The sequence below is a fragment of the Heteronotia binoei genome, chromosome 21 (genome assembly GCF_032191835.1).
Source record: "Heteronotia binoei isolate CCM8104 ecotype False Entrance Well chromosome 21, APGP_CSIRO_Hbin_v1, whole genome shotgun sequence".
NCBI lineage: Eukaryota > Metazoa > Chordata > Lepidosauria > Squamata > Gekkonidae > Heteronotia > Heteronotia binoei.
The window spans coordinates 95,759,581-95,770,818 of NC_083243.1; the positions used below are offsets into that span (position 1 = coordinate 95,759,581).

General features: G+C 43.1%; 1 protein-coding gene across 1 annotated transcript in view; it reads left to right on the top strand.

Moving 5' to 3' along the window:
* ARHGAP1 (Rho GTPase activating protein 1) overlaps positions 1-8,890 on the top strand; it is a 46,401-nt gene extending 37,511 nt beyond the window's left edge. The window contains exons 6-12 of the mRNA XM_060261138.1: positions 394-492; positions 1,003-1,110; positions 1,418-1,494; positions 2,069-2,146; positions 2,662-2,790; positions 3,010-3,113; positions 5,459-8,890. Coding sequence (XP_060117121.1) covers positions 394-492; positions 1,003-1,110; positions 1,418-1,494; positions 2,069-2,146; positions 2,662-2,790; positions 3,010-3,113; positions 5,459-5,638 — 775 coding nt within the window. The 3' untranslated portion in view covers positions 5,639-8,890. The remainder of the gene's footprint in view (positions 1-393; positions 493-1,002; positions 1,111-1,417; positions 1,495-2,068; positions 2,147-2,661; positions 2,791-3,009; positions 3,114-5,458) is intronic.
* Positions 8,891-11,238: the final 2,348 nt, after the last annotated feature.

An 11,238-nucleotide genomic window follows, 5' to 3' on the forward strand; every position in this document is an offset into this window, starting at 1 on the left:
TCCTGAGTCTTCTATTGAACTGCTCATCAGAGAATGAAAATGTCTATTTTTAGATGGCTGATAGCACAGGCATGCTACAAACCTTGCCTGACCTCTGAAAGGGAATGTGGGAGAGGGAACAAAGAATACATAACTGTTAGGAATTATTAGTGCTGCTATTCTGTATTTATGAAGTAGTGGCTCAGCCCATTGTCATGCCTAAGGTTTCCATCACTGTGCATATCCTTACCGTTATGCAGCAGGACATGCTACTGCCCATGTACTTGCTTACTCTTCAGCACTGTTGTTGCCGATTCACTCCATATGGGCCATTGCAGCCCTAGATCCTCTTGGTGCTAATGCTAGCCTTCACCCTGACTTCTTGTGTATCACTTCATCATCTCTGTCTTACAGCTTTAAGTTTGGGCGGAAGATTTTCTATGCAAACTACTTGAGTGATCTGGAGGAGCATGTGAAGCTGGAGCAGCTGGGGATCCCAAGCCAGGTGCTAAAGTGAGCCTGAGATGAGACTTCACCAAAGAAAGGGGAAAGGGGAGTTGGGGACAGGGAACAGTCTTGGGAGTCTGGCTTCCTCTTAATATCTTCACATTCTGCTTCCCATTTGTATTGCCCTTATGGATGCTATTTTCTAGATATTTTATCTGCCTGTCTTTCCTTTTGCAACTCATTAGTTTTCAAATTGTTGATTTGGGGAATAAAGGCTGTCCTATTAATAGTGCCATCCCACTTGACTAGTCTTGCCTACTTACACTCCTTAAGTCTTTACTCGGGTTTTTGTCTCTGCTCTTTTCAGAAAGCATACCTGCCTTCTTGCATTATCAGTTCACAGATGCCTCTTTGTTTCCTCAGTAAATATTCAGTGAATTATTGTGGGGAGTGTGAGGAATGTATAAGGACTTGCCAGGAACTTTGGCGCTTCTGTTTCCATGTCAATTCCTGCTTGGCACACTCAATGTGGGGCAGGGTGATGCCATATGCACCTATGAGTTTCTCTCACTGCAGGTATGATGAATATCTGAGATCACTGCAAAAGCCCTCCCAAGTGCCTCAGAAGACAACCCCACCTCGCCCTCCCCTGCCAAACCAGCAGTTTGGAATCTCTCTCCAGCAGTGAGTATCCTTTTCACTGATTGATGAGCTCAATGTATTCATCACCTGTTCTAGAAGTGCTGTAAATGTCTAGAATTTGTAATTGTGCCTGCCTTTCTTCTGTCAGACTGAACTGCCAAGATCTAATCTGGAGGTATGCTGTTAAGGCTCAAATGGGATTTAGAATTCTTTGTTTCTCAAATGCAAAAGTTCTGGTAGCTTTCAGAATCCTGTTGCCCAATGTCTGAGGCTCTTCTGTATACACCTTTAAGTTGAATGCTCTGGAGAGAAGGAAAAGAAGAGTCTAGGTTTTTTGTTTTTCCAACAGCTTAAGGGAGAAGAGCTCAGACCAGAACCCCATTCCTCTGGTGGTCAGGGAAACAACTGGGTACCTACAGGAGCATGGTGAGTTTGTAGGATAATTCCTGATCTACCTTCAGTCCCCCTAAAGCAACCTTGTATGTTGCATGAGCTCATCCTTCTTTAAAAGTAAAAGTACTGTCTTCTACAAACTTGTTCTTTGTCCTTATATATTCTTTTTCTCTTCATTCCAGTTTGAATTGGATTTTTAAAAAGTTAAAGCAAAATACTGATTTAACCACAGGAAGACAAACTATTCATAGACATCTTATTACTTGCATTCCTGAAATTCCATAGCTGTCCATATATGAGTATCTCTGCATGTGGTTTCCTTGATCAGTGATAGAAATTGCCATTCCTCCATCTTCACTGCTTGGAGATGTACTTGCCTGAAGAGGGGGGGTGGTGTCACTGTATTTGGAAAGGGCATGAACATATATGAACATATGAAGCTGCCTTATTCTGAATCAGACCCTTGGTCCATCAAAGTCAGTATTGTCTTCTCAGACTGGCAGTGGCTCTCCAGGGTCTCAAGCTGAGGATTTTCACCCCTACTTGCCTGGACCATAATGTTCCTTATTCACTTCTCCAGTGATGGGTCTACTCTCTCTGTTTCCAGCTCTCACCACAGAGGGGATTTTCCGGCGATCAGCAAACACACAGACTGTCAAAGAAGTTCAGCAAAAATACAACATGGGTGAGTGCCTCCCCCCCCCCTTCTGTTTCTCTTTTTTTGCCCAGGTAGTTAATATTCTCCTGGCACATAGAATATCTGCATATCACATGATATCTTGTCTTTGAATGTATCATTGAATCTTGGCTAGAGAAATCTAATCAGTTTATACCCTTTTTACATAAACTTGTTCCAGTATAGATCATCACAGGGTGAAGGAACTGGCTTGGACCGCTACAGGAATTCAGTCACACATGCATGGCAGTAGCATGCATTCTCTCTCCCATTTGTTAGAAAACTTTCCTCTATTTCCAACATTGTTCATGTCAGTCTTCAAATGATCTTCATCACTGCTGGTTTAAAAGATGATGCGAGTTCCACTGTTTTGAGATTGGTGGCAGAGCCATTGCTTCTTTTGTCATAATATGTGTATGTGTGTGTGTTTGTCCCTACTTTATGTGGTAGAGAAAATCCAACCCTTCCACTGGAAGTTTGTGCTTAGGTGGTAGCTTTGAACATGTTTCTGCTCTCTTACTCAGGACTGCCTGTGGACTTCTTGCAGTATGAGGATGTGCACCTCCCAGCTGTGATACTTAAGACTTTCTTGCGGGACCTCCCTGAGCCACTCCTTACCTTTGGTCTCTATGACGATGTTGTCAGTTTCTACAGTGAGTGGCTGCTAAGAGACTCCTGGCCTTTGCAGCAGAAATCTTTTGCAACTTTGCTCCATTAATATGTTACTTTCCCCCCCAAGGCTATGTGTTGGAGCTCCTGCTGCCTGTTGGGTTGCACTGGTGGGTTGGAGGGTTTTTCTCAGTAAGCCATTTTCTTTATTAGAGCTGGAGTCTTGTTGGCTGGCTCACATACCGTACTTTTTTCTCTTTCAGATGTGGAGGAAGAGAAACGTGTGGATGTTGTTCGCAAAACACTCCAAACTCTCCCAGAGGAAAACTACCAAGTCCTGTGTTCACTGATGACCTTCCTTGGGCAGGTGAGACCTTTTAATCATCTCTTTATGCAATTCATTTTTGCAAGATATGGTTATAATTACTTGCTTAGATAACTTTAGAGGGGGCTAGAGTTCGTGTATAGGGTAGGTCAGTAGAGAGCAAAAGGGAGATAGGTGTACTGTTGCCTTCATGTCATCCTTGTGGGTTTTTTCATGGCATCTGGTTGACCACTGTTGGAAATCAGATGCTTAGATGGATAGGACTTTTTGTCTGATGTGAGCAGGCTGCTCTTAACATTCAACAAGAAAGCTTGGATCCTCTGCTTCTCTCTTTCTTTGTTGCTCCACCATAAATATGCTGTTAGTACTGACAAATGTTCCACTTGCAAGGCAGCAAAGCATGAGTACTGCTTAAAAGCGTACTTCCTGGAGCTCTGAATTTCAGTTAGGAAGGCACTGACCAAATATGGTCATGATGTTTTTTCCATCAGCACATGTACTATTTATCCATGTGATAGGAAAATCTCTGAGCCTCCTGGGGTAAAGCTCTTGGACTAGCTATAGCTCTGGGACTTGACATGGTAGAAAGTCAACTTTTAGTGCATAAATGGAGTATCCTACTACTGAATGTAAAAATAAGAGATTATCAAGAAGAGGAAAGAGCAAGGCTGCTGTAGGCTTTTCTGGTGTTAGGTAAATGATAGCCCTTGGGTTGACAAATCACAGTAGCCTGGAAAGTAGAACACTAGCCAAGGTAAGGAGTCTGTTACTTGCGTATTAGCATTTCCAAGTATCCCTTAAGTACCTCTATCTCCAAGTATTCTCCCTGTCACACTTTTAAAAGAATGAGAGGAATGATTCTGCATGTGGGATACGGAGTTGTCTATTTTGGATGGTGTGAAGCTGACTTTGGAAGATCAGGTGAAGATCCTAGGGGTTCTTATGGACCCAGCTGTTTTTGAGAAACAGATTGGTTTTATGACCAAAACTTCCTTTTATTAATTACATCTGTCTTATTTCATCTGTATGTCTATATCCTGCTTGTCTCAGAAGCAGCATACATCATTCTTCTCTCTTCCATTTTGAACTCATTACAACAACCCTGCTAGGTAAGCTTTGGCAGAGGGAAACAGTGACTTGTCCAAAGTCACCCAGCAGGTTTCCATAGAAGATCAGGGAGTACAGCCTTGTTAATCCCAGATCCTAGTCCAACATTCTAACCCCTGCTTCACATTAGTGCTCATTAGACTTTGCCAACCTGGCCACACTGGCCTGTGCTCTTGGAACTCTGCAGTTGTTGGGACTAATGTAATATGCTCAAGGAATACAGAACACAGGACCACAATTGCTATCAGGAGCCACTCTGCATGAGCATATTTCATCTACATGCTTGTTGTGAATTCAATTTAAGGTGCCTTTAAAGTCCTTTGTGATCAGGGGTCCACATATCTGGAGGACAGTCTCTTCCCATATAACCCCATTCTCTTGTTATGCTCCTTAAGCTAACTCCTCCTTGCCATCTCTTCACCTATGGTTTTGCAGTTGTCTTGCACTAGATCCTGTGCTTTTTCTGTGGTTGCATCACTTTGTGGCATGGGCTGCCAGGACAGCAAGGTGTTTCCTGCAAGTGTTTGAAAAAATGTAGGGCAGCACTGTTTTCTGGAGCTTTTAGTGTGTTTTAAAGTTTGTTGTGGTTTTTGTTTTACTGTATATTTTAGTCCTGTTTTATTGATTTTGTTGTAAGCTGCCTTAAGCTGGATATGCTTTTAAATAAATAAAATCCAGCAATCCAGGGACATTACTGTGTAAAGTACAAATGAAAACAAGATCAAGTCAAAAATAAACACTAGCATAAAAGTGAGTGAAGACAGTAGAAAGGCTCATTAGCACTTCACATAGGGCTTTGGAACCAAATGAGGAAAAGGTGAGAGAACTGCCTCCTTTTCTCTAGGGAACCCTTGACACTTTTTGCAAGGCTGGAAACCTTTCTTTCTTTATTGTGCTTCTGGATGTTCTTCTGCACTGAGAAAAATGAGCATGGCAGCCAGGAGGCCATGGCTGCCAATTGTTTGTATTGTTCTGACTCTGAATGAAAGACAAACAGTTGATAGTTAATTTCCAATAGGAAGAAGATATGTTAAAAACCAAATTCTAGTTTACAAAAGTATAAGAATTCTTGTTGCCGTGTTTCAGTTTCTCATCCACAAGTCCTCCTGTGAACGTTACCTAGAATATCTTTTGGGATGTAAGAATTCCTTGTCAGTGAAACATAGAGATTAGTAATTCATGTGGAATCAAATCAGGAACAACATAATCAAAGAGATATTTTTCTTTTATTAAAACCGAGTTTCTTTTTCCCTACCCCACCTCCATTGCTACCCATGCAGGTCTCTGCTCACAGTGATATCAACAAGATGACCAACGCTAACTTGGCAGTGGTTTTTGGCCCAAACCTGCTCTGGGCCAAAGATGCAGCTATAACCCTCAAAGCCATCAATCCTATCAACACCTTCACCAAGTTTCTACTGGACAACCAGAAGGAGCTTTTTGAAAACATGGAGGCTTGACCCACAACCTGCCAGTTCTAGCACACCATGTGTCCACTGTGACCACCTTCTTCTCTGTCCCTCCCCCTTTCCTATTCTACCTTGTCTTGGAGCCATGGCCAAATCTGTGGGAGCTCCAGATGATGAGCAGGGTGAAAGAAGGCTGTGGAGATGGTACCGTCAAGGAAATATGTGTGCTGTGAGAGATGGTCAAGTGGGGTGGGAAGCTGGCCTCCCCATCCATGGGAAAGGAGCCCTGCTATGGCTGTATCAGGGATGTAAGCAACCAGGATCCTTTTAAATGCTACTGTTTCCTCTCTCTTTCTTTCATGAGTTGCTCTCCTCAAATGAGTCTCAGTGGACCCCAGCAGAACCATTTCTTCAGTGTTTCTATGATTGCTTGGGTCAAATGCATGTTCCTGCAGTGTGCCTGGCAAGGAGGAATCCATTTCAATTCCTGTTCTCTGCCAAGAGTTGGTTCTCCAGGTTACCCAAATTAGGCGAGTCTTGAACTTCTGAGCAACCCCTTATTTTCAAAGGCTGCTGAGCACAACATATGTCCTCATTTTGACAGAAGAACTGAATCCTAGTCATAGGGTGTACTTAGGCTGTGGCACCTTGCTAGAGAACTGGGAATATGCAGTCACCTTACTCATGCAGAGAGCAGTTTGTCCATTTTATGGGCTGAAGCTCTCACTGCAAGTGCTGTTAATAAGTTTCCCTCAGTTTGGTCACCACTTTCCAATATTGTGGAGTTCTTTTTTTTCTGTTTTGCCATGCCTTTCAGCAAAGGCTGTTCCTGCCACCAAAGCTTTTCTCCAAACTCTTTCAAGCTTTTTCTCTTAATTGGATGTGTGTGTTTTCTGACCAGTGAGTCAGTGGGGATCATGCAGGGGATATGCACCCTGGTGGTACTGGGCCCCCAAGCTGCCATAGCCCAAATTAAACACTGCCGTTCTTCTAAAGCACAGGCACCCTATTTACTGACAGCCCTCCCCATTGGGATTAGAGTGTCTGCCAGCAAAGGGCTGGTAATTGAGGCCAAACATCATGCAGGAATCTTTTGGCCCTGTATGCTGCACTGTCTTGTGTCAAAGCTGAGTTTCCCCATTCAAGTAAAGTTGTCAGCCTTGATTCTCTAACATTGTTTGAGTGGATCTGATGTACGCTTTGTTTCCTTGGCATTTGGAGAAGAAGCATGGACTGGCCTTTTTCCAACCTGCAAGAAGTGGTGTAATCTGCTGTATAGTCAGATGGTTCTTTGCATATGTGAACTGTTCTTTCTTTAGATCAGGAAGTTTAGCCAGTCTTGACTTGCTCTAGGCACAGATGTTCCAAGCCAATCTGGTTTTTATAAAACAGCTGTTTCCTGCTTGGACCTATGGCAGTCTCTGCTTTTTATTAGGACAAAAAGGTACATGTTCATGGTGTCTCGCTTTCAACTGTCTTAGGGCTGTCTTGTCTGCATCTAGCCCACAAATAGACCTTGTAAAATAGCAGTTCACAGGATCGTGGAGAAATGTAAAAGCACTGCATACAAACTTAGAACTGTGACAAATTACCAATGAACACTATCAAGGGCAACATTCCATAGCTCCACTACTGGCTGCAACTGTTGCTTTGGCATTATTTAGAATTACTTTAAAAGGGGATTTCTGCAGTGACGAATTTACCAAGAATAACAAGATAAAGGTTTGAAAAGGTCAGGATGGGCTTGCTCATCCTGCACAAGACACAGGATCAAGACTTGTGAAGACAACTGTAAGGTTAGTTTCAAGCCTAGAAGAGCTCATTCTACTTTTGGTAGGGATCCTGATTTTCTGTGTAAATGAGACATAAAGAGCTTTTGCCAGAAATGCTAAATGACAATATGGGCTTGCCAAGAGCAAGTGTTTCTTGCTCAGGATACATCTTAGCATGATTAAATAGGGTAGTTGCTTGTTTGGTTTTGCTTTTTAGTTGCTTGTTTTGCTGCCTAGCTCACAATTGCTACCTTTCATGGCATAGCTTAGTGAATCTAGGCTTGGACCTCTGACCCTGTTCCAAGCTACTGGGATGTTGGGTTGCTTGCCCTTCTTCAGAACTACTGGGGGGAAAGGAAAGGCTGAAGGTTCTCATTGAAACATGCAGTCCAGGCAGTTGAGGGCTAAGGATTCCAGGTATGGTCACTGCTGCCTAGCTCCTAGGATGTACAGCAAGGCTGGTGCAACTTGGAAACAACCATAATTCAGGTAGGAGGCAGAGTGTTTTGGGTAAGCATTGGTAACATTTCTGCAAATTCCTTTAAAAAGTATGATTTTTTTCTCCTACTGCTATATTGCAGACTTCTGTATTACTGTGTGCTGCATACAATGAAAGTGCATTCACAAAACCCTGGAAATAAGCCTGTGTAAATAGCTGTTTCTTTCCCTGCTGAACCAGAAACATGTGCATGGTAGTGGTGTCTTCTTTGCCTAATCTATTTCTCATTGCTGCCTTTTCCAAATCTGTTTCCAGTGTGACTGTTCTGCAGTGCTGTGTGCTAAACCTGGATGCACCCCTAGTAAAAGTCTGGGGTTTTGCCAGTTAGCTCTGAACGGCATTTTCCTCCATGTTTTGAATGTGTGTGCTGTCTGGATCAGGGTGGTAGGCAGCCAAGCCAGCCACTGGAATTGCTGGAGGATTAGCATCCCATTGGGCCAGTTGTGCTCTTTCTCCCCTTCTGTTGATGTAATAGGCTGATAACTGGCCAGATGGCCATGGCTACATACAGCATCCTCTGTCCTCCTGTAAGCTTCCAGTGATACATCTGCCCAGGCCTCCTTTGCTGCTTGCTCTCATGGTTGTTAATGGCTCCAATGCTTCTGTGAGTGGAGCACTTTGTCTCTATACTTTGCTCGACTGCTAAAGCCTTTGTGAACACATTGTGTGCCCTCAGCTTTTGCAGTCAGTCTGGTGTATGTACTGGGAACAGAGTTCTTGAGTGATGCAGCTGAGGCCAATTGGATGCCTTACGGTAACTGTATCTTTGCTGGTCAGCAGAGGAATTGATGGCCAAATGACCCCTGGTTGCGTACTCTAGCAGTGGGGCCCCTATGCGCAGTTTACAGCTTTGCTTTTTGTTGATATTATCTTCCGCATTCTACATTCTCATGATTGATGTTTATTGGGTACAGGGCTGGGGGTTTTACTGTGACATTAATTCACAGCCATGTTTATTTCCTTCTAAATTGTACCAATCTTGTTATTTCACAGTTTGCACTTTTTGTACTTCAATAAAAACCCAAAGCCAATTCCAGGTGTATCTGTCCGATTTGTTGTTTTGTAACCACTCCCAAGGTACTGGTAACGTACTGCAAGCAGCAGCAGATGACACACACACAAGTACCGGTGGACGAGTAAGCAGAATGCAAAGCTAATCCCTTTCAGGGGAAGTTGAGTATTCCCCATTAACATGACCATGAGCTTACTGGGGAGGATCCCTCAAACCTGAAGATTCCAGCTTCCCGCAGTGAGATAATTCAGTGTGAAACGAGATGTCCCTTTGCAGTGTCCTCCTGTACTTGTATAGGTGTGGTGCTTGAGAGAGCAGAAGACAATACTTGCTGTATGTCCAACATAGCAAAGAGTAGGGGCCACAAAAATTGGAATAGAATTGAGATGTAGTATACATGCTCAACCTCACCATATTTCATTAATGATCTATAAGCCCACTCATCCCAAGTTCCATCCCAAGGAAGATCTAGGTTCACGGCTAAGCCTACTAGACATGCATATAATTGGCAGTACTAATGATCAAGGGGTGTTGAACTCATTTGTTATGAGGGCCGGATCTGACATAAATGAGACCTTGTCTGGCCGGGCCATGTGTGTACCTATTTAAGATAAGCTAGCAGTGTAAGAACACAGACAAATACAACTAAAGATTTTTTTTAAAAAAAACCCATAAAATAAAACATGTTTAAAACATGTTTTAAGGTGCTTTCATTGTATTTCTTCCATGGGATCCAGGGAACTGGGCAAAAAGGAAGTTTTGGCTCTTTCCCTCCCTCCCCAGGGGACCAGGAGGGGTAGGAGCCTCAACCAATGGAGAAAATTGAGGTTTTGCTCTGTAGCTCCTGTGCAGTTGAGCAAGCTGAAATGTAAAAGGAAGCGAGAGAAGGAAGCAGACGAGAGCCAGTTGCTCGGGGGCCTGATAGGAGACCTTCAGGGGCCTGATTTGGCTCCCAGGCCGCATGTTTAACACCACTGTTTTATAGGCTTAGTTTTTTAAAGTACTTGTGCATTGGACTTTTAACCTTAGGCTATACCTACTTGAACAAAAGCCAGAGCTCTCGGGCAGGGTCCTTGACAACGGCAGTGTGTTTCTATGAGTATATCTGAACCAGAGTAGACCACTTGTGTAGACAGTTTAGTGATATTTAACTATGTACAACTTATAAATGGAATAATGTATATTTAATCAGTGAGCAGGTTGCTAAAAATTATAACAGATGTGTGACATTTGCCAGCAAGTCAGTGGATATATTAAATAGTCTGGGCTTGTAGAGCTAGGACTTTCCATTGACCCCAATGTACAATGCAGGCCCTACTTTTAATTGCCATGTCATCTTTAGAAAACAAAACCTTAGAAAGGTTGTAGCACTGTCTGGTGTGTATGGTCATGTTCCACAAGTTAAAGACCAGTGAAGCAGACATGTTGGCTACTGATAAAGCTAGCCTAGAAAAATGGTGAGGTTTAAAAAGGCATTGATCCTGTTCCACCGGCTTCAGAGCTGTTACAATCTAATTAATTTGCGGTATTCTTGGGGACTGTAAAGAGCTACTTTGGTTCAAAGCAAGTCAGTCATCCTTAAGTCCTAAGGAAATTAATGAGAAGTTTTGTGTGTGCACACATGCTGCCATAACTCTGTAAGGTTTTCAAGGCATAAGAGCCCTGCTGGATCAGACCAATGGTCCATGTAGTCCAGCATCCTGTCACACAGCGACCAACCAGTTCCTCTGGAGGGTCAACAATGGCATGGAGGCCAAGGCCTTCCCTAAATGTTGCCTCTTGCCTCTGGTGATTCAGAGGCTTACTGCCTTTTGAATGTGGAGGTTCCCCTCAGTTGCTATGGCTAGTAGCTATTGATACACTTATCCTCTATGAATCTAATATCTTAAAGCTGTTTATTCCTGTGGACATCACTGCATCCTCTGGCAGCAAATTCCACATTTACATCTCTGTGTAAAGTAGTATTTCCTTTCATCTGCCCCTGAGCCTACTGCCCATCATCTTCATTGGATGCCCTCTGAATCTAAGAGCCAGGAGGCAACATCAGGGGAAGGTCTTGACCTCTGTGCCATTTTTGGCTCACCAGAGGAACTGGTTGGCTACTGTGCAAGAAAGAACACTGGAACAGATGGACCACTGGTCTGATCCAGCAGGGCTCTTCTTACATTCCATCTCATGTACACATCTCTTAAAGCAGGGTGTATTTGTTTTGAAACATACATTTATCTACCTTTTGCATCACAATTTTGGCACACAAGATGCTGAAGTACTATTCAAAGCATTTCTTAGAGAAAGAAGGGTCTTCTTGCATTAAAATGTTTCCATAGGAAAGATGTTACAGAAGTGAACACAGGTACTCTGACAAGAG